General features: G+C 35.5%; 1 protein-coding gene across 5 annotated transcripts in view; it reads right to left on the bottom strand.

Annotated features, from left to right (window-relative positions):
• The window catches only part of STAG2 (STAG2 cohesin complex component), an 83063-nt gene that overhangs the window by 22812 nt on the left and 32308 nt on the right, over positions 1 to 27943 (bottom strand). For all 5 annotated transcript variants that reach the window (XM_072876761.1, XM_072876763.1, XM_072876759.1 and 2 more), the window contains exons 2-18: positions 21642 to 21786; positions 19488 to 19566; positions 18144 to 18305; positions 15307 to 15403; positions 13844 to 13920; positions 12033 to 12237; positions 9597 to 9748; positions 7080 to 7153; positions 6842 to 6965; positions 5504 to 5602; positions 5328 to 5407; positions 4655 to 4762; positions 3617 to 3728; positions 2850 to 2967; positions 2004 to 2107; positions 1035 to 1127; positions 752 to 841 (exon numbers count right to left, since the gene is read on the bottom strand). In XM_072876761.1, coding sequence (XP_072732862.1) covers positions 752 to 841; positions 1035 to 1127; positions 2004 to 2107; positions 2850 to 2967; positions 3617 to 3728; positions 4655 to 4762; positions 5328 to 5407; positions 5504 to 5602; positions 6842 to 6965; positions 7080 to 7153; positions 9597 to 9748; positions 12033 to 12237; positions 13844 to 13920; positions 15307 to 15403; positions 18144 to 18305; positions 19488 to 19566; positions 21642 to 21685 — 1818 coding nt within the window. In that variant the 5' untranslated portion in view covers positions 21686 to 21786. The remainder of the gene's footprint in view (positions 1 to 751; positions 842 to 1034; positions 1128 to 2003; positions 2108 to 2849; positions 2968 to 3616; positions 3729 to 4654; positions 4763 to 5327; positions 5408 to 5503; positions 5603 to 6841; positions 6966 to 7079; positions 7154 to 9596; positions 9749 to 12032; positions 12238 to 13843; positions 13921 to 15306; positions 15404 to 18143; positions 18306 to 19487; positions 19567 to 21641; positions 21787 to 27943) is intronic.

Raw genomic sequence — 27943 nt, 5'->3', positions numbered from 1 at the left:
ATTTATCTCCCACTCACACAAACATTTATACATGGTCTTAAGAGCTGTATAATTGAAGATTTAGTTTCGTAACACTCGAGTGTCAGCACTGAAACCAAGCTTCAGTTGTTCTTACGTGCCTCCCCTCAACCTGAATTGCTCACTGCTGCTCTATCACTGCTAGGCTATCCTGTCAACTAAACATTTTATTACTTTTTTGACCCTAATGATTTCTAGCTACTCGCTCCACAATACAGCAAAACAGTGCATCTGAGAAGGAGAAAATAAAGATGACAACAGCCTACACCAACTTCATCACCACAGCAGATAAAATGAGAACAGTAACTACATAATTTGTAATCTGGTAGCTTTCCCCTTTTTCGTGCAATGAAGACGGTGGTTTATCAGTTTCAGTGATCAGAAAAAGAAAACTTATCAAGCTATTTCTACAAGCTCTATCTGTCAGGCAGCATACCTCAAACACAACCATAATCCAACAATAAATGCTCTCACATAAAGGTCATCTAACTGGCAAGATTCTCTGTTAAAACTCACCAGACAGACCTTAGAAAACTCAAACTTTCAGTATATCTAAGAACAGCAGCAAGTCACAGCTCTGAAGTCTAAGTCTCATCCTCAATAAGGGTCATGATAAATAAAGTCTCATTTACACAAAAAAAGCACACCTACAATAGTGATTGAAATTCCAGTGACTAAGTCTAAATTCTGTGTTTTCTCCTTTTGTGTTAAGTGTTATTGAATGTTACCTTACCTTTTCTAGTCGTCCTGTTGTATAAATTTCCAAATCAAAGTACTGTGGCAACTGCAATAAGTTGGTGACTTTTTCTGCATCTACAGAATACTGTAAAATTGACAAGGAAAAAAGTTTAAATGAAAAACTCTTGGACAACACAATTTGTTATAGAACAATCAAATATTAATAAAGACTAATAAGAAAAAAAGAAGACTTGTGCAAGCCATACAGTTAATTACAAAAACTATACTTGTTAACATTTCAATAACAATCCATCAGCAATAAATGTAATTAAACCTACCTTTGCTAGCAACTGAGGAAGTGCCACTGCAAAAAGTTCAGTAATTTTTGTCCTGTCATCCAACTGGGTTTTCTTTTCCTTTGCTGTCAGCACCTAAAATATTGGTATTGTGAGGATTTTACAACTAAAAGTTCTGGTGCAAAGTTTCATTATCATTAATGAAATGACAATTAGCTACACAGACCTTCTAATATCACTGTAAAATATCAATGTAAAAAAAAAAAGCCAGTTAAAAAAAAAAAACATTCAGCACTCGAAAAATGCAATTCAAAGTTACACCTAATACTATTGAGATTATCTTGAAAACAGAAGTGACAATCTAGAACAAAAGGTTACCTTCCCTGCAACAAAATACCACGATCAGAATGCTTTTCTTGACAACGAGATAACAACAAATCTTTCAGCTTACTTACGACTTTTAATGACATTTACTCAATTTCTATGTCAATCTGAGCTTCATCCAAGTTTTCAATCTGTACCTAAATGGGTTTCTTACCAACAGCTGGACAGTCTTGAATGCAGTTCACTTCCCTGCTTAATGCCCCAGTAAAAGAGGCCTGCCTAAACTTTATATAATCAGAGAAAAGCCAATTGGTGGACTGTCCTCCTTCCAAAGAGCCTATGAATTATATTCCCTTCTCTCATTTTGGTCTTTCAAATTGAAAATAGTTTTACCTTTCCCAAACACTGATTTTTGTTCTCCTTTCCAACTGATACTTCTTTCAAAATCAATTTTGTATTATCTTTAATAGTAAAAACAAATGCATTAGTTCAAACAGTATTAAGCATGTGCCAAAGTCCAGAAAAAGTGAACTAGCCAGGGTAGTCAGATACTGGAGGCTGTGGAGAAGCTGAATTTCTGAATTCAGTCCCTTCAGCAGCAACAGCTTACAACCTTTTTCCTTCTTCCCACCCTGTCCCCACATAGCCATTCCCACATGTCTAGACGAGTAGCTTGTTGCTTCCTACCCTTTTCCCTGTTCCTCTTCCCACAGGAGGATGACATTCAGCTGCTTGCCGAATTGTACAAAGCATTATTTCAATCAGTGCGCTTTCCTGTCTATCCGTTAAAGCTGAAATTTAAGAAACAGATGTTAATACACAGCTTGATTTTTCATTTTCCACAAGTATTAGTATCTAAGGATCAAAATATGTTTATTTTTTAAAAGAAAAAAAAAAAGAAAGGCATTTAGGCCAACAGCTCATTTCCAGGGGTGGGGGTGGCACAAGGGATAGAGAAGATAAGCATCTTGTAAAACAACATCAGAAAATATTTACCATTGAGGGAGTATCACTGGATGAGTCACAGGACAGGATGAAACAAATACCAAGTTTCATAATCATTTTAGTTCCTTTTCATTTTTCAGAGGTCCATTTACTAGGACCTATGAATTACAGAATTATGCCAGGGGTTTCTTTGGTTTTACTGTCATCAAAGAAATGATGGTATTTTTCCATAGGGTAGTTTTAACACTCAATAAATGAACCAGTTTCAAAAGCAACTTAGTTTCTCTAATGCCAGAAGTGCAGGCTGAACCTGTGGAACAATAGGGCAACTGGACACTGCGTGCTTATTCCCTCTCTTTTCTCCCTCTTTTCTTCCCACCATTGTTCTTCCATGTCTCACTTCCATACCAGAACTGATCTCTTTCTACTCTTCCTCACATTTTATAATTAGTATTAGTGATTTGTTATAGTCATGTAGAAATAGAGAATATATGGGGACTCATAAATGTAAACATCTTATTTCCTTATAAATCAAGACTAACAGAAACTGCATAGCAATATAAAGAAAGATCTACAAAAATCTCTTACGTTCTTCTCCATTAAGAGGCTCCTCCAACAGAAGACTGTTCATACATTCCCAGTCCTTCAAGAGGTCTGTTGCACAGTCCCACATGCTGTCCACAAGATAAGCAGCATGTTCATGCAACTAAAATGAGAACAGATTAAGTATTTTTCTTTATGAGCAATAAAGTTCATTACAGAACTTGCTATAATACAGAGTATTTTTCTCGCTTGGCTCCTGTCTGTGGCAAAAAAAACAGAGACAATTTTGCAAGTTCTCTGGTTCAACAGAAGCCTCTCTTCCCCAATTAACTTAAAAAGGTGAATCCAGACCAACGGCTACAAAGAGTAGTGCTACAAGATCTGTAAGAACTTGGGGGATAGGGGAGTGAGGGGTTGTTTTGTGTTGGTGTCCCGTGTCCCCCCCCCCCCCCCCCATAAATCTCCTAAATCACCATTTCTTTCCACCTATATATTAGCATGAAGAATGACAGACAAATATTTGTCAGAGTAGAGCTCACAACCCGTCTCAACACTGTGTACTGGACAGATCTTTGAAATAAACACAACCACACAAAACAGGCTTTCAACCCCCAGGTTGCTCAAGTAATAGGAAAACCAGGACAGATTCATGGTTATTAACCAATGAGTGGGGAAAAGAAAAAAAAAATTAAATTTAAAAAATTAATTAAAACAAAAAACAACCAAAACCAACCAAACAAAAACAAAACAAAACAAAACAAGCCACAAAACATGCAGCACAAAAACAAGGATATCCCTGAAACTCAACTTACTTCACTTTCCAAAAAGAAAAACACTAATGTCTTCACAAGATTAGCATTTGGACTTTGTCTTCCCCTCCTTTTAAGTATTCCATCATCTTCAGGATCTCTGCGGCTGAAAAGCCTAAAAGAAAAATTATTTCAGAACAAGTTTCTTCTTCATTGCCTTTGCCACAGTCAATTCATATCAAGATATTGTTTTTTACAGACACACACTTAAGACCTTGCTGCTTGGCTCCACATTTTATTTTAAAAGGAAGTAATTTGGGACAAGTATCATTTGAACAATTTCATATATGCTAAGTTGGTATTTCACTGACTGCTTCCATTGGAATGTATAATTATACCAAAATACTTTACAAACATCAGGTAATTGCAGGTGCTTGAGGTCCCATGTTCCTCTTTAGCAAACTACATTTTCTGAACCTCCCCACGTGAGACTTCAAAGCAGCAAAGAAACAGTGGAAGAAGGTCTGAAAAGTATTAGATGGAAACTCTATTTTGTTTCGCTACACACCCGATATATGTGTTGAATCTCGCGCTTTCGGGGGAGGGGGGATGTTTGGATTTTTTGGGGGGGTTTGTTGTGGGTTTTTTGGTTTTGGGGTTTTTTTTTAAACAGAAAAATGCTTTATGAAATGGTCACATGAGCCACCTTGGTGAGGGGGCTGGGAGGGAGGAGCTACAAATGGGAAAATACTCGATATGATGCAAGCACAAGTTTTAGGTACCAAACTATGTGAGCATTTTAAGATGTTTCACAGAACACAGGAAGGACGGGAAAGGAGAAGACACAGCAATGTTTTTATTATATTCCCTGTAGGTATAAGCTTTTGAAGCGCAGCCTTCAAAACTACTCTCTATTTCCCATTCAGAAAAACTACAACAGTTCAAAAACTACTGTAGTGTTACATTTTCTGTAAGTTACTTCTTCAGGCCACTTCACTATTGAGTTTTTCCTTTTCTTAATTAAAACTAATGAGAATCATAGTATTAACGCACACACTAAAATCTACAGAATAAGAAGTTACTATAATTTCTCCACCTTACTTTTTATAAAGAAATTCCCCGGCAGCAACTGCTACTGGCCGATGAGCTGAATAAACCAGATGGTAGACATTTTCACAGTCTTCTGCAGTCAGAACTTCTTCACTACTCCTAGGGATGGGGATGGGAAGAAGGAAAGAAAAGAAAAAAGAAAAAAAAAGAAAAAGAAAAAAAAAAAGAAAGAGTTGAGTCAATAGAGTACGGACTCTAATGAAGGAAACAGAAATGAAGGAGAACCTAAACCTTTTCCTTCAATTTACCATCCTAAAACTCCAAACAAGATAGCTTAGTTCCAAAGTCTTCCTAAACAAAAATTACTGATAAAGTATGAGCGTTTGGTAGAAGGTTATGCTCAAAAATTAAGCTACTGTGTAATGTTCAATACATCCTATATTTCTTCAGTTCAAATATTCCACAATAGCTTCAAAGTAGGGAGGCTGAATTCTAAGTTTCTAGCCTTTCCACTTACTTAACTGTGGTAGGTAAGTAACAGCACTGTTCTAGCCAGATTACTTTTGAAATTCCAATTTGTTTGAGTGTAAGATGCGTAGACATTTCTCTAGATTTCGGATTATCTGAATTCTGTCAAGCTGCTGTCCTCACCCACAGGTATGAGAAATATTTTTAAGTTTTAATACTTGTTGTAGGTCAAATAAGGAGATACACATGTACTTACTGTAAAACAAGAGTGAGTAATTTTATTGCTTGGACTGCAACATCATATTCTTTGTCAAGAGTCATAGACACAATTCTATCCTAAGAACACAAAAGAAAGTATTTTCAAAGAGGAAAGAAGTGTAATACAACTTTAAAAAAATTCATACATACTTAAAAATATGAAGTTACACTAACCTTGAACCGACTGGTGAAGAGTTCCAATTTGGAATTAAGCTCTTTATTATAGTAAAGCCCTTGCAAAGCAGTTAGGCATTTGAGTCTTACTTCCCCTTGCTAAAATAAAATTAAGAACTGGATTAAAAGTCAAGTATAGAATACAGATGTGATCTTCAAATCATACAAGTTTCTTCTGCAGTCTGAATTAATTCAAAGACAAAGATTAAATGTTGTCAAGATACACTATCAATAATCATGTTAATGGCATAAGAATATGTCCTTGTTTGTAACAAGCCAACAAAGTAAAAAAACCAAACCAAACAAAAAACCAAACAAACCCAATGTCTTACTGCAGTTAGTATCTCTGTAAGTCAAAATACACTTGTTTCATTCTTTAAAGATGTATTCTAAATGATCAAGATATTTCTAAGTAGAATTCTATGTGTTTCCTTTCACTTAAATTAAAACTGGCAACATCTATATCATTAATGACCACCTCTTGTCAGATCAGAATTACCACGTAGATACAGAGAGAAACATTCCTCCTGAAGTACAAGATCTACTTCAGCAGAGAATATGTTTTAAGGCGTAGATACAGAAAAACTTTTGAAAAGTCTAGGACAACTGACTTCACCCAGTTTCTTATCACCCCGCTGCCAGAGGTTATTGGTTTTTGATACCAAACCCATGAACAGCATAGCATGAGTGAGCATCCCTCATTTGTTTCACTTCAAATTTTGATAGCTTGAGGTCTCCGATGTAAGAACTGAGACAATGTGGTGCCTCAACAATTAATCAAGGAGATTTGTAAACTATAGCTGTTGACCACTCCAAGCAGAGAATAATCTCTAGCTGGTAAGTAACAGCTTGAGGCACTCATCAGCACAAAAGGGGACTTTTCCCATGCTTTTTACAGCTAGCTGAGAACGCTAAAAAGTTTCTTATCTTGACAAAACAGAGAAACTGTTAGACTACATGCCTGGGTTATTCCACGTGAAATGTATTAATTTTAAATAGTTAAGTATTATAAAGTAGAAGTCTGTATCAGCAATAAATAGAAAAAGCCATTTCCTTACAAATAACAGTTCCTTAAAAACCTATACATATACTCTCTAAAACCATTCAAAATATTCACGTCTATTATATTTATATAAATATATAAATATATATATATATATATATATATATATATATATATATATATATATATGTTGAAACAGCAGTGCTTCTGAGTGATAAGAAAAGCAGCGACTGATTAAAACAGTTCAGAGATCAGAACCTAGTCTGGCAAGATCAACAACCAAAAACGTGGAGTTATGCTTCATGATTCTGTTCCTTTTCCTCAGTGCAGCTTACCTTATCATGCATAGTCCACCCTACATATTTTAAGTAGCTGTCATTGAGAAAGGCATCACTGTACATCTTCATCCATATTCCAATCTCTTCAATACAGATAGCTCTTATTTCAGCAATTGCATCTCTGTGGAGATAAGTGGGGCAATAGGATCAAAAAGGTGAATAATTAGAAATAGCTTGTCACTAGCTTCCAAAATAAATTAATGAAGCTACAAACTAGTTACTAAGAGAAACTTACCGGTATCTATGCACAAAAACACCTTTAAATATTGCATTCATCATATTTTCTATTTCATCCTGATTTTCCTGAAGCTGAAAGAATGAACAGAGTACATAAACAGTGAGCAGCACTTTTACAGTCAGATCAGATGGTGCTGATGCTAGACAAACTAAATTAAGTTAACATTTGCAAGTGTGGCCATTAAATCCTTTCCTGAAATATTCACAACTCTGTTTCACAGTACAATATGCTATTATTTAAGGAATTGTATCTACCACAGCATACAAATTTTAGTAATTCTGACCACTGGAAAACTGTTCTTCAACTGTAACACAGACATATGCGGTTTCTGCAAGCTCCTTCTTAAGTTATTGATAAGAAAACTTGATTTAATTTTCTAGTAACTTTTTAAGCCCGATGTTCAGCCCAATTTTTAATACACTTACTATGTTTTAATAGACACGTATTATTAGAACAATACCCAAATCATGTGAACTGCATTACAAGGAGTCTTTTCTGTACACTAAAGAATTTGTAATCTAAAACGACAAGATACAGATTAAGAACTTTGCAAATGGCTACATGAGCAGCAATACTCTGTTTTGAATACCTCTTTCCTCCTCATCCATCACTTAGAAAAAAATGCAGAAACTGAGTAAGGTATTGCAGAAAAAATTAATTTAAGAATATGGAGCTGAAAAATAATGGAGGAGACAAATCCAGTCTCAGTAACAACACAAGAGCAAGACATGCAAATGAGTTTAAAAGTGATACATGCAGTGTTTTAATACACAGAAAATTGTATTTGCTTTGAAAGCGCAAGAAAGTCAGTTAAAAGATTTGAAAATAACTAAATATTGTCAGCAGACAAGCATATTTTTTTTGCAGCTTGAACAATAAAGGTCGGACAAATTGAGACAATGTTAATGAGAACAGTCAAGGAGCGAGGAAGTCAACATTTTGGGGGATCAGACTGAAACAAAACAACACAACCACCACGACGTAAAATCACCCAAAAAACCCCACAAAGAAACCACCAGAGATACTACGGGGGGGGGGTGGGGGGCGGGGGGGGAGGCCAGGGGCGGCACATGCAGGGGAACAGATACAAAAGGTAAAGGACCTCTCCTACAGAAGTTTAGAAAAACAGCAAGAATGAACAATTTCCATAGCATCACAAGATTTAGGAATTTATGGAAGAAAGGAAAAACTATAAGGAAATATAGTAAGAAGAAAAAGACTAAGCAGCAGGAGAAAAGGACTAACAAAGCAAAATATTTAACATGTTCTGGGCCTAAATCTAACACCTGCCCACAGTACCCTCTGAAGTACGAAGATGGGAAAAAAAATTCAAAATTTTAAAACAAAAAGACATGCAAGAAGAATCAGTGAATAAAGTTAATTTTAGTACTGGTTAAGGCTGAGAGAAACAAAACAAAACCTGAAATCAAACAAACAATTGAATGTAACTTCGAAGCTTATTTTCATTTAGAAATGAAAAAAGAAAAACAGAAAATTGAAACCAAAACTAGAAAAGCTGGTAAGAAATCCTAAAAGCCAATATACGTAAGAGCAATTGAGACTGGGAAAAGTCTTGATTCTCACATCACTGCCTTTTCTGTGTATCTATGCATTACTTAGAATAGGACTGGTTCTGCACACGCATCTAGCACAACTACATTTAATGGGGTTTATGAGATCAGTTTCAAACTGCAAGATCTTTGTCACAAAGTTGTTAGTTTATCTGAATTGTCAAGAAAGTAAAAATGTTAACAGGTGACAGCACAAAAGTTGAAGAGCAAAGGTGAGATGCTTCCTTTGATCACAAGAAGGTTATGCCTAAAACAAACAAACAAAATCGAAAAAAAAAACCAAAACACCAGTTCCCCCCCCATAAAAGCCTTAAACCTGAATGAATTAGGCCTTTCAACAAGACAGCACTGTCAGCAATGAATCAGCAAGTCCCTTTTACACAAAAAGAAAGAAAATAGAAGTAGATTGCATTTTCAATTTTGACAGTGTTTGCCGTAGAAGAAAAAAAAACCTTATCCAAAGCCTTTAAAACACACTTTCTGCTGAGATCGGTATTGACATAATAAAAGCAGTATTTTGCCCCAAGATCATGGGGTTCTTCTCTAGAAGCCAAAACCAGTCAATGTACGGTAATTTTTGTTACATACTTGAGCTCAGTTTAGGAAACTAGTCAAGAAATACAACAAAAAATTATCTATTACTGATTGCAGTCTCTCTTGCTCCCTTTACTAAGATGGCACTACCTGAAAAATTTTTAAGAGTCTACATTTATCTCTTTTTACAGAAGACCAGACAGTAAGAAAGAATTACAAAGAATTCAAAGAATTTCAAAGCACCTTTCAAATAATTTTTTCAAACATTAAACATGAACAACTTAAAGAATAAAACAGAGGGACTAATAACTATCTTTACAAAAAAAGAAATTACAGAACAAGATTAATTATTAATTGCCATTTATAAATACTCATCCTATGCACACCAGCTACAGACAGCTGCACTAACCTCCTTTCTTTTTTGTAGTAAGAGTTCCAGCCTATCATTAGCTCGTTTCCCAATTATTTTATTTCGTTCTGCTTCATACTGCCGTTGTGTATTGTCCATGTTAATACTAAGATTTAATGCCACATTCACTAAAGCAGTCATCAGCTTCATGGCTACAAAAAAGTGAAAAGAATAAGGATTATTTAAAAGGTTACTTGATCAAAGAAAAATTATAAACAAAAATCTTGACACCTCCTCCTGTCAACCCTTTCTGTATTTATGAAAATATATTCACTGTAAATTTCTTGATACGCAAACTTTAGCAGTGTTTTACTAAGCACTGCATCATTACTTATCAAGACAACAGATAAAACACTGACATTTTGTTCTTTTCTGTCAATTTTTTAATATTATAAGCATCATTGTTGAATTGAGATATAGGATATGCTTCCCCAAAAAAATGAAAGTGGAATGTAAGGTTTACAAACATAGCCCAGGAAATATTAAAAGGATTCCATTATTAGAATCAGTTAGTAGACCGATAGTACCAAATCATTCAGCCTCAAACATACAAGAAGCTTCTTTCTTCAAAAGAAAGTGTCTTAGACAACCAACACCACTGTATCACACTATTTTTTTTCCTCTCAATTTAATTTTCATGAGGGGCAGTTTTCTTTAAATATTCCTTTATCTGCAGAAGCAGAGAAAAAGACATTAGCCAATTAGAAGGCAGAAAACTGGCCAAAATGTTAAATGCATTAGGGTGGGATTTTTTGCGTGCTTTTATTTCTGAATCAACCCTTTTTAAAAGGGTGCAGACAAATATGCTTATTCCAGAAACCAGGAGGTGGTCAATAGTATACTTGCTTTTCTTATGAACTTTTATAACAACAAGGCATGAAAGGGCTTGCAATGGCAGAGCATACACAGAACATTATTAAGCGTGTATCAGTAGCATAAAGTTGATGAGTAAGGCATAAAGACATGCAGATATATCAAAATATCATCACACACTGATCTCCAAGGATATCAAGATGAAAAGAACAAGTCTGAGCTAATCATAGAAGCTAAAATTACTGCAAATAACAGTAAATATGGATACAAGGATTTTGTTGGCTGTCTCTATCCCATATAAAACACAATCTTCAAGAATACAAACTGTAATCTCATATGAAATGCACAAGTAATTACACAAAATCAACAGAATCGACTACTGATGTGAACAAATGCAAACGGACTGCTGATAAAAATTGTTGTGTGACAAATTAACATGCAACAGGGCAACTTCTGCAACTTTTATTCAGGCACAGCTCAAAAAAAGTAGTAAAAACTTGGTTTTTTGAGAACTAAAATTTGTATTAGTCGTATGGTACAACAGTCAAACTGATGATACAGCAGAATCAGTATACTCTCCTGAAATAAAAGGTTTTGTTCCTCTCTCCATAATACATGCCTTGGCTAGTGGGAGTCTCACAGCAGCAGCCCAATACACAGTGTGCTCATGTATATTCAAGAGAGATTATTGATGAAATACAACAACTGATCAGATAGTCAGAAAAGAAGCTAGTTGTAAATTAGCCAGTTCCAGTAAAGCTAACAAGAACTATTTCCAGTGTGGCAAAAACTCAGTTTCACATGCAGTCTAAATTCACCTTGTTCAGACTAAAATTGCTATAATAAGCCTTACGTAAGTGGACTGCTGCACAATGCCATCTGAGACCCTTCTTCATTAGTCAACACAGGCTTAGGACTTCCTTATCCAAGCAGCTTATCCTTTTCCCATATAATTACGTATTTATTTAAAACACTCCACACTTAACTCATAAGGGATTTCTTTGTATTTTAACAGATTTGGAAAAAAAAAAACATCACGTAAAAAAAGGACAATTACTTACAACCGTAACAGAAATTTAGTGACTGTATCAATGATGAAGCATTCTTTAAAATTATTTCCAATACAATGAATGGAAATGCTACTTTCAACTATGTTGTGCCATGGCCTCAATGTACAGCACAATTTAAATTTGTAGTAAAAATTGCATCCAATCTAAAATACGATTCCTGTTTGACCTAATGCAGAGCATAAACACGTTCAACTGTATTTGAGGTTAAACAGGTACCTACACCCTTATTATGACCAAAAGACAAACTTGCAGAATCAACTGGAAAGTTTCCTTCTATTTACTTTTTCTACTAGACTTAAAGATAACCAAAATTAAGTACTAGACAGCTGGTAAAGAATGCTTTAAAATAATGGCTATGTTTTTCAGTAATGAAAAGCCAATAAAGACAAGATAAGAAAGCTGTACCAAAACAAGTTGCATTAGACGAAAACTGTATCCACAATGAAACACGAGTTGAATGTCCAATATCAAGTTGTTCAACCAGAACAATTCTTCCCTGTGCAACACAAAACATAAAATGGAAGCAATACACAGATAACTATAATTCACTGACCTGCCAGTGTGCTAGTGTGCCGAAATGCTCTGACTTGTGAGTCTGACAGCCCCGTAAGCAGTGAAATGACAGTATCCATCATATATTCATCATATATGATGCTATATTGACATTGTCGGACGAGGACTCCAATGAACTCACAAAAACTGGATTTGAACTTCTTCCACTGGGGACCAGCCATAGTTAGTGGATAATCTCCACTATCCTATTAGAAAACAAAAAGGGAAACAGGAAACTCTTTCAAATGTCTTAAAAGTTATTTTATTAAATAAAGACTAAAAAGAGATGGGTACAACTTTAAAGCAAAAATCTCCAATGCCATAAAAACGATACATCAGAAGAACGTGGTTCTACAAATATGCACCTACTTTGCAGCTTGGGCTTGTTATATGCAGAGACAACATTCTACAAGTCCTACCATAAAAACCACACATAACCAGATATACTGAAATTTCTTCTTTCTGTCCTACTCCCTTAAAAAAAAAATTCATGCTCCTTAGAAATCTGCTTCAGGTTACACTAGAACAAAAGAACCATAGCATGAACAGTTAGTTGACATGTTTAGAAACACTCAGTTCAGGACCATAATAAAGTTTTACAGGGAGATGCTTACACATCAGACTGAAAATTCCTGAAATCATAGTGACCTACTATAACACCTTGAACATAACAAATGTGTGTTCCTCTCCCGATTTGGGAACCTTTACAAATAACTGTAAAATGGCAGGGGAAAAAAAAAATGACAATCATTTGTACCAGTGCTTTCTGTGGTTAGCTTCTTTAAGAGGCTAAACAACATTACAGGTTGAAAATGAAGAAAGTATCCATGAAAAAGGATTAGAAATCTGAGAGTTGTTCATTAGAATTCTGTTACAAGAAAGAGTCAGCATAACATCGTGATAAAAAAAATACTGAACAAACAGTCCCAGCTGAAGCTTCATAAATTTCATACAATATTGCCTTATAGTAATCAAATCTATATATGCATTGAGATAGTTCTAAGGAATACTAAAATTCTTTTAAACAAAAATGTATTACATTTTCCCCTCTGTTAAAGTTACCAATGTTTTTTGGATTGGGGGGGTGGGGGAATGGGATATTATTTCCATATTCGACAAATTTTGGAAGAAGGTTTTAAAGCTACCTTTACATTCTTTGGAACACAGGGTGAAAGGAATACCACTCAAAAATAAACCCACAAACAAACAAAAAAACACCAAAAACAAAACAACCCCCCAAAACCCACCCACACACCCCAAAACAAAACAAAAACACAAAAAAAACCCACCCCAAAAAAACCCCATATCTCATCTACCCCAAAACTCAGTGGAACATAAAGTGACAATTTAAAGGAAAAAAAGCTATAATCCCCATGAAAGGCAAAGCATTAGTCTTCAATTGGAGAATAATCAAACCCAAATCCCCACGATTTGTAGATTAATGAATGCATAGAAATAAATTTAGCAGCCATTTTTAACAGTTAAAGACGACTTAAAGGCCTTACATACACAGCAGGAATGGGGAGGCATCCCACACAGCCCCACAGTAGTAGGAGTTCCCACTATTCAAAAACTGAAAGTTGGTATGGATTTCTTAAACCATTAATAAAACAAGTTATATACATGCAGAGCTTTACTTCTTAGTCTTACAAGTTCAGTGAAATAAGGGAGTTCAAGATTTTAATTCATAAACGTCCTATCATTTTTGCAGCTGACCTTACCCTTGAAAGAAACCTATAGCAACGTGATCCAGTAAGGACAAATAACATAAAAAGTTAATATCAATACATTATCAGCACTTAATTAAATTACCTCATCAAATTCTTCAGTCATTTTTCGGATTATTTCAGAATTCTGCATATGTCGGAACATCTCTGCTGTAACAACTCCTACAATTTAGATATTCGATTATTAGCACTTTTAATATGAAAGAGGTAGGTAGATAGCAGATGACATGCCTCCTGCTACAATGTAAAAATGATCAATTTTCAGCTAACCTATAGGTTATACATGTATTTTTTAGGAAGTTACACATTTTTTTATTTTAGCATCCATGTATAACAAGCACTGGGCACCAATACTTTATATATTTATATGTGTGTATGTGTGTGTGTATATATATATATATATATATATATATATGGGGGTTTTTATTATTCTTTTTTAAAAGTGTGTTTGTGTGCATGTACACGCACATCTAGAATTTACTCATTCACTTGTATTCAGACATCAAAGGCACTTGTGCCAGACCTCTTCATCAGCCGAGAGACTACACTAATCTGAAGTGACCTTTCAGGACTCAAGATTCTAAATGGTGTAAGACAATTTTGAACAGTTCTATTGCTACTTATTATCTTCTGCACTGTAATAAACAGTGATTTCATGCAATTTCTAGTTGTCTTAGCCTCAAATTGTTAGAGTGTAAATGGTGATACAAAAAACAAATGTATCTCCTAAAGTTTACTGCAACTGTACTGCAAAATTCATGACAAGGGTCATCTCAGAAAGCATTAAGATTCTGTAGTTTTATCTGGTAACAATAATCAAAAGGTCACCGCTCTTGAAAGCGCAGATAACCTCTGAGGAATGCTGTTAGCTTTCTGGAGATTTATGCACGTTAAAAGTTTATCAGGACAGAGAAACGCTTGAGCAGAAGAAATTACATCCAGTCCTACTCTATCAAGTGCAGTGACACTGCGGGGTAAGTTACCTTCTCCTCTTCAAAAGGAGGTGAGAGGAAAAAGAATGGAGGACGTGAAAATGAGGAAAGAAAAACAGAAAATAAAGAAGAAAATATGGAAACACAATCTTACTGTAGACACCATGAAGCTACCATTAAGCTGTCCATAAAATCTTTTAAATCAAGCATCTCTACAAAGGCTATTAAACAATCTTAAAACACTCAATAATAATAAGTAGATAAATGCAAACTAGAATTCCAAGACTGAACAAGCTAAACTATCAATGTTAAGAGAAAGAAATGGTTTTCTGAAGTAATATCGGCAGCAGAGGAAGATGAAGTAAGTGTTAAGTACCAGTATGGCATTCTCTCTGATGTGAATACAAAAGGCTTAATCTACATTTTTAAATATAGTATAGTATTTCTAAATCTCCTGCTCACAAGTTCAGAAATACTAGCTTAACTACAATAACCTAATAATGTAAACTAGCTGCAGGGATGGAGCACTCCTACAGCATATGTAGTATAAAGGCAAAGAATGAGAATCATACTATAGTATTACTTAAACAGGTAAGTAAACATTTCAGTATCTTACCTTTGCAGCCTGAACACTGAATAAAGAAGTTAATGAGATCAAGAAGTGCTATATCTCTGTCATGTTTGTATGACTCTATCCAGTCATCCACTACAGACTGAAAAGAAACAAGTATAAAGGCACTTTTTAGTTTTCATAAATTGAAGACAGCGTTATTTAACTGCTTTCCAGTAAGTGATTCTTGTTCCTTCCATAAATAACTTGAACTCTGTGTTTTTTTGATTAATACAGAACAAAACGTTTGAATGATCCTTTACTGCCATAATATCAATTATGCGCATATAGCACAAACATAAAGCACAGGAATACCATATAGTCCTACAATAACTTTTTTTGAGGAAGAATGCAAAAATAATTGGTATATTTTACAGAAGCAGGTTTTTCTCTCCCCCTCCCCCCAAACTAGTGACACTTCTCTAAAGATACTATCTAGGCATTCAGTTCCAACAGCTACAACTCCCTATACTCTTCAAAAATGTTGCCCCTTTGATGAACTGTGCTCCATGCACATTAGCCATAACAGGATGAACAGCACTGCCCTACACTGCATGGACATTAATTACTCTGTGTTCACTAAACCAAATCGCAACAAGAGCATTTTACTAAAGAACCTTAAAGGAAAGCAAATTAATAGGAAACCTGTGATAATGGTTTTGAGAAAACAGAATTTACACGCAATTATGTTTAAACTATCCACGTGTATAGTACAAACTGTCTACTGCAGAAGCCATAAAAACATACATCATACAATTAACTTACTAACACAGGCACAAGAGACTCACTTTAGTATCAAGCTCTCAGTTTTGAGTTTTTAAATATGTTGATAATCTGACCTTAAATCTAGTCATTCTAAATAAAGAGAGATGATGAAGTAGTTCAGAACTTCCAAAAGACAACTGAACTACGCAGCATCTCCAGTGCTTCCAGTCTGTACTCTTCTCGGTGCTTACTCTCACAGGCAATAATGCCATGAGCACAAAAAACATATTGTCATGCAGAAAAATTTCTGAACAGAGATACAGCTAAATCTCTCTTCCCTAAATTTAAGTTTGTTTATAGTATGATGCACAACTTTCGTCAGCAAGACAAAAAGAAGGAAAAACTCACAGTGAAGCTGTCATAGTATTCCCAGAAGCAGAACCTACAAACTAGTACTGATTTGACTGATCTGTGGGGAGGGGGGGAAATCATCTAGGAAACATCTTAAATTAGGCTTGTAAAGAAGGTCACTGTGCAAGAACAGGATAATGCTAGGAACAGGACATATTTCAGTTAGGCTGCCTTGTTTTCAGAATTTATTTTAAAGAACCTCCAGCAAAACAGTAGTTTCCCAAAACATTTTGTCTCGGTGCATGAACCATCTATTTTTGCCAGAGAACAGACACTAGCTCAGAAGAAGTTATGGAACAGAATTTCAAATAAAATACAATAAAAATTATTATCAACATCTTTTCAGGTAAGCAAGCACTGAAGGCCATGGAGAAAACTTTTTACACTGAGTGCTGAAGTGGACTTTACTTTAGAAATACTTTGAGAATTTTTTTCTTCCTTAATTTTGACAAAAAGTATCGACTAAGATTCACTCTATTACCCAGGTACCAATTCCCCAATTCAACAGAGTAATCAGGCCTGGCAAAGGTCCATTTTGCTCTTGGAAAGCAAAAAATTTTGACCATGTATCAATTTAAACAGTTAAAATGTCATGAAGATACAACTGCTAATAATTGGCTGAAAATGTAGCACACACAGCAACAGTTAGAAAAGTATAGTTTTTCCACCCGCTTTGAAATACAGCGGAACAAAACAAATGACGGAAGTATCACAATTTCTCTGTGCAAATACATCAAAGTAGTCTGTTCTTTTTTAAAAAGTCTGAAATAAATTTCTGCCAAGGAATTCAGGCTTCAAGGTTCCCAGCTCTAATGCAGGAGCCTGCAAATCTCAAGAGGACTGCATATAGACCCAGCTTCCTGCATGCGTATCACAGAAGCTGTAAACTCTAGATTTTCAATCCCAAAGATAGTCTTTCTTCAATGCTGCTGAGGAGTCACATGAGTGAGTCAGCGGGAAGGCTTCATGGCTGACAGGCTTACACTTTAACCCCCTCTGCACTGGAAGATTCACACAGTCAAGCAAATACTTTACTGATTTAACTGAATTTTAAAAAAAAAAAAGTGCCAAATTTCTTAATAGACTGACTTCAGTCCTATTAGTAAATACAGTGGAGACAGTGCCTAATGCAGAGACTTCTGACAGGTTAAAATTTCCTGACCCAAATTCCACCCAATTAGAGTGCTGCAATATACATTACCCAAGTCAACTTCAAGGAAATTTAAAGAGTAGCCCTTAAGTTGCAGCCAGTGATTTTATTTGGGTGAGAGAAGAGAAGGAATTATTCCTTTCCAGATAATCTAAGCTCTGGAAGCATCTACAAACTACAGACTTCTTGTTAAGTTCTATGACAGCCATAGGCATAACCCACATTTGTATTTAGTTACAGACACACAAAAAGGACTTTAAAGTCATGTAATCTAAAATAACCTTTCTTCATTCAAGATACTGAAAATTCACTTTGATTCACAGTTTGAATTTCTTCATTATATATATGACTATTCATGCCTAACATTTAAAAATGAAAAATCAGTTCATTCAAATTCAAACATTAACAATGCACAACCACTTTTTTTTAAATCTTAATCTGGAACTAAAAACTACAAACTGAAGGGGAAAAAAATTACTTTAGGCTTCATTTTATTAAATCATATGTACAGGAAAATATTGTTATATTTAATTTGTATATTCATCCAAGTCATAGAGATATCTATCCCAAGTCTTACCTGCATAGCACTCTTGCCCATTTTAACTACTTCAAACAGCATCATGTTTTCCACACCATTCTGTTGGTGATGTCCATTCATCCGATTTGGACCACCAGGTTTCCCTCCTCCGTTTCCACTTTTCCCCTTCTCTGCTGGTCCTTTTTTCCCTTTTTTACAGGTCTGCAATCATACACACACAAGAAGTTTTAACTGGGTATTATGTAGTAATAAAAAAAAAAAAATCCACCAACAACAAATTACTATTCATACATGACAACTACACACAAGGCCTTTTGTTTTCAGGAACCAGATTTAAAATCCAAAGTTGAGAATAATAGCTGATCCTGACTGATAAATAGACCAATGAGAATTCTACAGGTTGCATTTCCTCCTTCCCTCATTTAAAATCTTCTAGCAACTAAAAATGCAATTAGTGACATTGTATGACACAAAGATTTTTCTCGTGTTTAAATTGTAAAACAGATTGTAGAGATTTTATTGAAAACAGCTACGGCAACTCCCTTAACACACATCACTAAGTCTCCTCTGCAATTCATTAACCTTTTGTTTTTTAATTTGAGCACACGTTGGCAAGTTGGGGCGAGGAAGAGCAGACAGGTGTCTTTGTATTTGATTCCCCAAATCAAGTATAGCTTACAGAAAGGAGAAAGAAAAAAAATTTAAACAGAAATTAAATGACTGTTGTACAGAACTATTTATCACCACCTCTTAAGAACTGGGCGCACTCTACCGGTACAGGTACATGGGGTGCCCAGCAAGGCAGTCACAGCCCAGGCCAGCCGGCATGCAGCAGCCTGCCTGCGCCACGGCAGCGAGGGAGCCGCGTGTGGTGGGTGCCAAGCTAGCAAGAGGGCAGGAGCCACCCGGGTGGGGAGGACACCTGTCTGATGAGGGGGAGAAGGGCTATTAACTGGGTTTGGACCTCCCAACTTGGGTAGCGTAACCTCCCATCTGCGACCTATTAAAAAAAAAAACCTTTTAATTGAATTATTGGTTTCTGTTCACTTTTCAAATTAAAAGAGAGTCAGAATTAATGACACTAACCAAAAGAGACTGTATTAGCACCAAATTTAAGTAAAGCATGGAACACATGCAGAGAGACTAATAAAATCAAAGCTAATCTTCTTCTCCCCCACTTCCCTTATGCCTTCACAGCACTTAGGAAATATCATGCAAATACTCAAGATGAAGCATTTCAATGCAAATACAAATATGAACTCTCTTCACAGAACACTCGCATTTTCAGAAAATATTCCTAGCTCATTCAGCTTCAAAGCAAGTGTTGAACTCTTCAGTTCGTAACAGGAGAAGCGTTTCAGTATCCCTGTAAACTGAACATACTTTTCCTTTGCCTTGTTTTTGGTTTTTTCCTTCAATATCCTCAAAGTCTGTATCAGAAGAGAAGTGTGTTTCAGACTCCCTGCAAGGATAAAAAGACAAACCATTGACACATTTCATTAAAAACATTCTTAAATATACTACATAAAGCCACATTATGCTCTCAGGCCAGTAAGTCAACTCTAACAGTGAAACTGCTTTTTTCTTCTGCTTAAGTCTACTGTCAAGGAACAGATCAGAGCATATCCTCACACTCACACCCTGCCCTGCCTCCTCCCAACAATTTACCTGCCAAGAAAGCCATACAGCAGGGTTAAAAGATGTGAGGGTGGGTAGAAAATAGCAACAGGTTGGGAACCTTGCTTTTGGCACATGACAAACATTACGCCATCTCAAAAAGCAAAGAGCACTATAAATATCTACCACAAATACTTGAACAAAACAAAATAAAAAGAAAGGAAAAAACCCAACAGCAAAAAAAGAAACCACCACCTTCCCTCATAACCAAAGTGTCTCAGCAGATCTCTTCATGCTATTAGAAACTAAGTAAGTAGTTAAGAGGTAAACACTTATGTTGAAAGGTACAGAAAAGAAGTTTTGGTGAAGTTTCTCCATCAAAGAGACAGCCTGTAGTTTTGTTTAAGCTTATAAGATAAAAAGATCTTAAACAATATACAAACTTTTTCATTTGTTTAACTTTCTACATCATTAAAATATGCTGCATTGATATACAAATCCTTTATTGCCAACATTGATTGGGGGGGTGGGGGAGGATGTGAAATCACCTGAATTATTAAAGAATGCTTAGCTTATATATTCTCAATTTCTACATTTCCTGTAGAATACAAGTTAATGCAACTGGATCTTGTTTAAACACATACATGCAGTACGATGAATTCCAGCTGCTATCACAAATTTCTGATACGTATTTCCTGATTCAATTTAACAATGCAATCATAAAGATGACCAGGGGGCCCAGGAGACCCATTCCTATGTATTTATTTATAACATTCTGCAACAATCCAGCAACTTAAGGTCACTGACTATTGCAAGTGTCTGAAAGGAGCTTTCTGCCTTTTAACATGTATTTTGCTTCTGGTTTTGTTGACTATGTACTCTGACAGGGACTGAAAGAGTCTCCAACCTGGGGGTGTGAGAAAGAAAAAGGTGAGAAAAATTTCTTAGTCAAAACTTCCTAGGTGTTCTTATTTTCACAGGAAAAAACAGAACACAAATTCCAAACATTTCACTAAGCAATGAATTGTACCAATAGAGTAAAAAACCATTATAAACAGCTGTAAAAACAGTATTCCATATTAAACCATCTTCCAATTTACCTTTATTTGTCATCAAAAGGAAAAAACCCCACACACAAACAACCTCATTGATACAAAACCACATCTTTGTATCTTTTTAGATTTTATACCAATTTAATCCATTTCAATAGTCTGTTGAAATGTATTCATGCCAATTTCTTGACAATGACAAGGTGAGGAACTGGATTCTTTTGGTCTGCTTAAAATAACAACTTTATTTCCCTGTCCAAAATGTAATCTATATCCGATTTTAAATCTTGGAAATTCAAATGTCTGTTTCTTCAAAACTGCAGGAAGATTAGTGAGCTAATAAAATGATGTCAAAAACACCAAGAAACTGATGCCTGAGGGAACCTAAGACTTTGGCTTTAACTAAAGCATTTGGCATTAGGTATTTTAAATATTAGGCAACCTGCCCCGGTTATTAAGGGTAAATACCTCAACTACTCCCTCTCTCTATATAAAGAGGCTTTAATGAAAGAAGCTCTTTTTTGGTATTCCTAATCAAACAGTTTCTCATTCAAATATTTCATTTTGAGAGACAAAATCCTGAGAAGTATATAACATAAATTAAAAAAAGTGTCTGTCACAATAGCTTCCTACTAGTAAAGTTTAAAAATTGATTTAAATAACTAAGCACTTCTAAAATACTTATTTTAATTACCACTGGATACTCAAGAAAGAATTCAGACAATGCTTTATCAACGTCAACAGGAAAAAATCTAGAACCCTATTCCCTCATTTTGTTTCCTTGTTTCCACGAGAAAAACAACCATATGTATTAACACTAAAAAGAGCCAATACATTTAAAAACGAAACTTCAAGTTCTTAAAATACTTACTGAAGGAGAGTAAAATCAGTTGGTATTTCTGGAGCTGCTATCATTTCTTTATCATCTTCTGGAACACCACTGTATTAGAAAGATATTCAAAAACCAGTCTGAAGTACAAGCTTACTTTTCTTTCTTCCTTTGTGGTGGACAACTTCTATAATAAAATAAATAAATAAAATACAGTGAAAATTTTTCCACATATGAAGGGGTAAAAAAGTTGGAAATACAGAAAATTTAGATCACGCCACCCTCTGTTTCCAACCAAGCTTTTTCCTATTTAAAGATTTTGTATTTTTCACTCCTCCCATGATCTTACTACAAAGTACCTCCACAAATCTTAAAAGCATCACAGTAAAATAAAATACAAAAACATTTGGCAAAAAAAACACTTTCTAAATAGGATGAGCAAACTGGAATGGTTTTCATTAACACCTTGCAAGTAATAGCTTTCATTTCTAAATCTCTACTAGATTTAAGTTTGAACTGTAACACCATGCACAGCAGAGCCCAGGCTTGCCAACACTAGCATATTTCTGGTTAACCAAACCAAAACCAGATTTGATGTTAAATTTAAAGCACAGTATGTGTACATTTAAGGACATTATGTATACCAACTCTGTGATTTGTAAACTTCCATGACATTTTCCACAAAGATAAGCTCTTATAACAAGTTCTTACAACCTAGCCAGCTGTTTCAGAACTCCCTGTCTTCCAGAGTTGATAAACCAGGCTTACAACCATTTTAACATCTCAGGCATTTGACAAAACTCTAAGAATATCACAGAAGATAATACTATCCACATGTTATAAAGAAAACACATCAGAAACAGCATAGCGTTTTATCAAGAAATCATAAGATTGTAAAATACATGCTTTTCAATTTAATTGTAATATTGCCACCTATTCATAAATTTTGTTATTTATCTAGTTTTCCTATGTTTACGGGGAAAAAACCTCACTGGATACTTCAAACATGAGATTTAACCATGCAGGCTAAAGTTTTCTATGCCCATTGTCTGCCCCAGGCTAACTTTTCTACAGTTAAATTAAGAAAGCATGATGCTCAGGTATTTTAAAGATACAATAGCAATGAGAAAAACCTTCAGAGTCAAAGTCTGCTGACTCTACAGCTTGCTGGAGCGATAGGTATTTGAGAGAAAGATTTAATTTTAGCATGCTAAGCACATGTTGCTTAATGTCTGGTAGCTATGCTTCAGAGACTGCATTTCAATTGAGTATGTAGACAGATGCCGTACTTTTTTTTCCTGCAAGTGCTTATTCTGAATGCTAGGGGCCACTGTAGCTTCCAGAATTTAGAGAACCGAGAGAAACCATAAACCCTGGACTTATTATGTTCTCTTTCTTCACATTTCACACAATTACATAAAAGCAGAGAACCAGAGTGAAAATAAATAGTGGCAAAAAGAGAGGAAGTTTGAGATAGGCTGGTGAATCTCAAGATAGTCTGCAACTACTAAAGCATGTTCCATCCAAAACATAGTAGAAGATAAAAAGCATCAAAAACATTGCTGCTACAGAATGGCAGCAATCTTTGTCACCCCACTCCTCCCTTCTCTAAAGCCACACGGGCACGTGACTGGTGCGTTTCATCCTCTCCTGCTCCATTTATACACTCTCTTCAGCAAACAATCATTCACAGGCAGGGTAACTTCCCTTCCCCAGCCATTTATCTTTGTCGGCTCTGCCATTCAGTATCACCTGATTCAATTCCCCAATAAAATGGGCAAAATATACCTGAAGAATTTTTTTCCCCTGGATTATCAAGTTAAACTGGTTCGAGAGCAGGTATCCGGAGCCAATGCATGGAAAACACAAGACTGCGTAGCCATGAACAGGGCAGGGAAGAGTAAAGCTCCCTTCTTTGGTGACAAGGAGCTATTATACCATCCAGGCTGTCTGCAAAACTATATGCACAGTTGGCAACTTATCAAAATGCGCTACACTTTTGATTTTTTTATATTATTTATTTATTTTTTATTTTTTTAAGACTTGCTCTGTTTCCTGTCAGCTCTGATTCCTGTCAGCAACTTGAACTTGGAAAAATACCACAGCACACTTTAGTGCCTTGGTCATCAGGCTAGCACCTGCTCAGAGGTGGGGGGGGAAAGAAGGCACGGGGAGAAGAGATAACAGGGAAAAAATGAACAAGAAAGAGATCCAGCCACACAAGTCCTTTTTGGGGCCATACTTGTGATTCAGCCCCAGTGCAAAGCAAAGATGCAAACTTCAAAAACCACACTGCTCAGTTTCAAGTTCAGCCTGTCTATCAACATGTTGTTTTTTGACTTTTTCTAGTTTACAGTTTTCAATGTTGAGAAGCAACACATCTATTAAAGTGACAATCAGGATGCTTACATGCAAATTTTGTATTGTGGCTCATTAATAGTACCTATTTACAATACTAAAATTACCTATTCCATAAAATTTGAAAGTACTGAGAAACAAAGCAAGTTAACCACTTGTTCACAGAATTAACACATTTTTAGTTCCCTTTATGAAAAGCAAATCTATTGTCCTATCAAATTTTGCAAAAAATTCTCAATAAAGTTTCTTACAGTCACAGAAATATTTTAAGGACAAAAATAAGTAACAAAACTATGAAAAAGGATGGGTAAATGATTAAAGTATATATTTTCTACATCAAATGAGTTGAATCACTGACAAAAATAGCTCGCTGCAGTTTATATCAACTTGAACTTCTTGTAAGAACTGTTCATCTTAGTACAAACAACAAAACATGAAAGAACACATGGCCTTGTTTGGTCAGAATCACCTTATAAAATGGGAGAGAAATATCAAGTTCTTGCTAGATGCTGAAGCATTAAGCCACTAAGATTTACGTTTCAAGAATTGTTTTTCTTGAAGGAAGAAGAAACTTGGCCCGCATGAGTACTGCTATATACCGGTATTATGGAAAACAGTAGCTACAGATGAACGCCTTGCAAGAATACATGAGGTAAGACTGTAAGGGATCGCCAGCGTCAAGCTCAAACTCCAGCAGTGACAAAAAACCCCTTGCATTTGTCCCAGTAAAGGACAATTTTACAAGATTTACATACATCCAGAATACGACACAGACTTTTGATTCTCAACCAGCAGGGTCAGCCTAGCCCAGCATGTCCTCTCTGGCAGTGGCCAACAGAAGCTGCCCAAAGAAGAACACATTTGCTCTGTTCTTACTGGTGATGTTTTCCCTGAATACCTTCCCAGCATCCAGAAATAACTCAGGGATTTTTTCAGCCAGAGAGGCTGTCCCTGTATTTTATAACCTTTTATCAATATTTTTCCATTAATATTTCAAATTACTTTTTGAACTCAATATTCATCAGCGATGGTATTCCACACAAGAACTCCCACAGCCAAACTCCATACTACCAAGAGGCACGTTCTTTGCTTTGAATTTATCACTTTCCGATTTTATTTGATGTTCTCTTGTTTTGCTATGGGAAAAGACTGGCATTGGTCATTCCCCATTATCTTTGATCTCAGTAAGTGCCTTCTGGAAAGTCAGGACTACTGCCAGCCACATCTTTATGCATGTACTTGATGACTCATTCAAAGGACTCAGTTTAGGAAGTCAATGAGAAAGGGAAATGGTCCATATAAGTATCCTAGCAGAACTTCTAAAATATACCAAGTTCATCACAGTGTAGTCTGAAAAGAGGAAAGTGAAATTCTCGCAGATGCCATTCCAAACAGTGAAAGTCTATGTTATCTATTAAATGTGCTCTAATAAGCAGATTATTTTAATAAGTTAAATCTAAATTGAAGTGCATCATAAAACGCAGCTGCTCTTCAGTTTCTTTTTTTGTGTGTTCACAGAATTCCAACTTTAACTTTCCCAAGCACATACTGAAATCTCTCAAGTCTGTGAAAACTTTCTGAAGTCACTCAACTTTGTGAAATCATAATTAAATTATTAACTATAAAAAGAAAATGTATCCTGCTGAAAGATCACAAGGTGGAGCTCTAGCCTAAAGCTAACTGAAGAAACTCCAAAAGACAGGTCATCCAGAGGTTGACCTAGTTATTTCTGTGCAATAAACTTTATAATAGATTGCTAAAAATGCAATAATATTGTAGCGCTTTTCCTTTAGATTTATATTTAGATTACATAAAGACACCAGAAAATTCTTGTGTCTTTTCTGAAATAAATGCATATACGTTTTGATTCAATGACTCTTCCAAAGATAGAAATGCATACAGCTGCTGTAGTACAACTACTCTGAGTATTTAGTTTTCAAAAAGTAAGCAGAAGAATTTAAAAATACATTTTAACAGCAGAAATAATGTATCCCTTTATTGTGCTTTGCCATTTAAAATTTTGCTAACAAAATGTTAATGAACTAGAAAACCACTGGAACAACAGAAGTAGTCCACGAACACACTAATCACATAACGTTGCTGCCTCTAAATGTAAGAGGAGGTTCCATTTTAAATAATTTGACTGATAAAAGCAAGAGCTAAGCATGAAACACTATGAAGAACTCAAATGCATCTTCACTGAAAAACAGATTTGAATTCTAAAAGGTTATTTTTCCCTAATGCATGAATAATTAATTTAGGTATGGTTGTGATTAACTCAAATATACTGGCCAAATGCTGAGATCTGGCAAAAGTTGAGAAAATTCACCAGCACAATTCACACAACAACACATATGCGATCAGCAGCTGCTGAGTGCTACCTGTCGTCTCACGATTTCTATTACATGCACAGATAGGCTAAACAAACATTAATACAATTCAGCGAGCAGTCTTTGTTAAAAGAATATGCATACACACACACACACACAAGATATAAAGAATCACAAGATCTGTCCCAGGAGCTTGTGTTACATACACTTGTGTAAATTCAGTAACTAGAGTATTACTTAACAAGCTCACAGCAAGGTGTTTCAGGTAGGTGGGTTTTGGTTTGGGGTGGGTTCCCTGCACATGCACTTTTGTTGTTGTTGTTGCTTGGTGTCTATTATCTGGAAGTTTTACAAGGCAAACCAGTGAAGCAGTTATCATTTTTCTGGGAAAGCAGAGATGCAAAGTTTAAAAATGGCTACGGGGCCAGGACAAAGATTTTGAAAATGCAGGACAGCTGTTCAGAGATGTATTGACTTTTCCCTGTAATTCAGTTAATCAACTGTAAAATCAAGAACCTCACTTTCTTAATTCAGAAAATCAGAACTTCTAAAATTGTGATGCTGAAGTGTGTGGCTAAAGTTCATCCCTGAATTATTTATCTATCCATGAATGAGAGATGCTGATGCTTCAGAACCAATTATGCAGCAGCAACAGTTAAAATGCTCGTCAGATAAAATTTAAACAAAGGATTAGAAGTATGTCCAATATTTTCCCTTAACTATTTTAGAAGAGAAAGCTGTTGTCAACTACATTATGCCCCTCACTCCTTTTCTGAGAGACTAGACTATGTCTAAAAACTTTTGTTTTATAAAATAAGGTTTGGTTGTCTGGGTCTTTTTCCCCCAAAATAAGTATGCTTCTTCATATTACTCTTGCATTCACCTTCATAAGCATATTTTTAAGCAAGAATTTGAGCAACTGCATGACATTCCCTACAGGCCTGAAAGAGTGTGTTACTTCTATGTGTGTTATTTCTACTAATATTACACAACCTAGTATTTCAGGTGCCAACAAGCTTTAAAGCAATTCTGTAATTTGAGTAAAACACAGAAAACATACTTCAAGTAGCATTCTGTATTGTAACAACTGTACTTTAACATGATTTAGTTATAACCATATCAGCAGTTTTGATCATATTACGATAGCATAATCAAGACTAAACTGAACAATAATGCAATTAATACCTTTAGATGCTTGGTTATTTTTGTGCTGTTTGCTTAACAAAATTAGTCTCGTAATTCCTTTACAAGAAGACCTGAACTAGACATCATCAATCTACATTCTTCCATGCTTACCAAGAGACATGTATACACAATAACAGTCCATAGTGCCAAAGTCACTGAACAGTTAACACTCCAACAAAGAACCTAAATGACCTAATTTACACAGGTCTTATCTTTTCCGTCTCTTTCTTCACTATTTATTTTCTTCTGAATTTCCAGCTCTTACACCCCCTCCACACCACTTCCGTCCACACATCTCTCTTTCTCTTCATCTTTCAAAAAATGGAAAAGCAATGTTACGGTGGCTGTTTATATTATGCCATCACACTACCATTTTTATTCCCTGGCCTGCTCTTTATTCAGTTTTTATAATATTTGCTCTTTAGTTCATGCAACAAGTCTGCTGATTAAGTGGGAAAGAACCATCTCAGA

Source organism: Ciconia boyciana, chromosome 12 (genome assembly GCF_034638445.1).
Source record: "Ciconia boyciana chromosome 12, ASM3463844v1, whole genome shotgun sequence".
Classification (NCBI taxonomy): domain Eukaryota; kingdom Metazoa; phylum Chordata; class Aves; order Ciconiiformes; family Ciconiidae; genus Ciconia; species Ciconia boyciana.
Note: the sequence above shows the minus strand (reverse complement) of the source record. Positions and strands in the feature narration are given on the sequence as shown.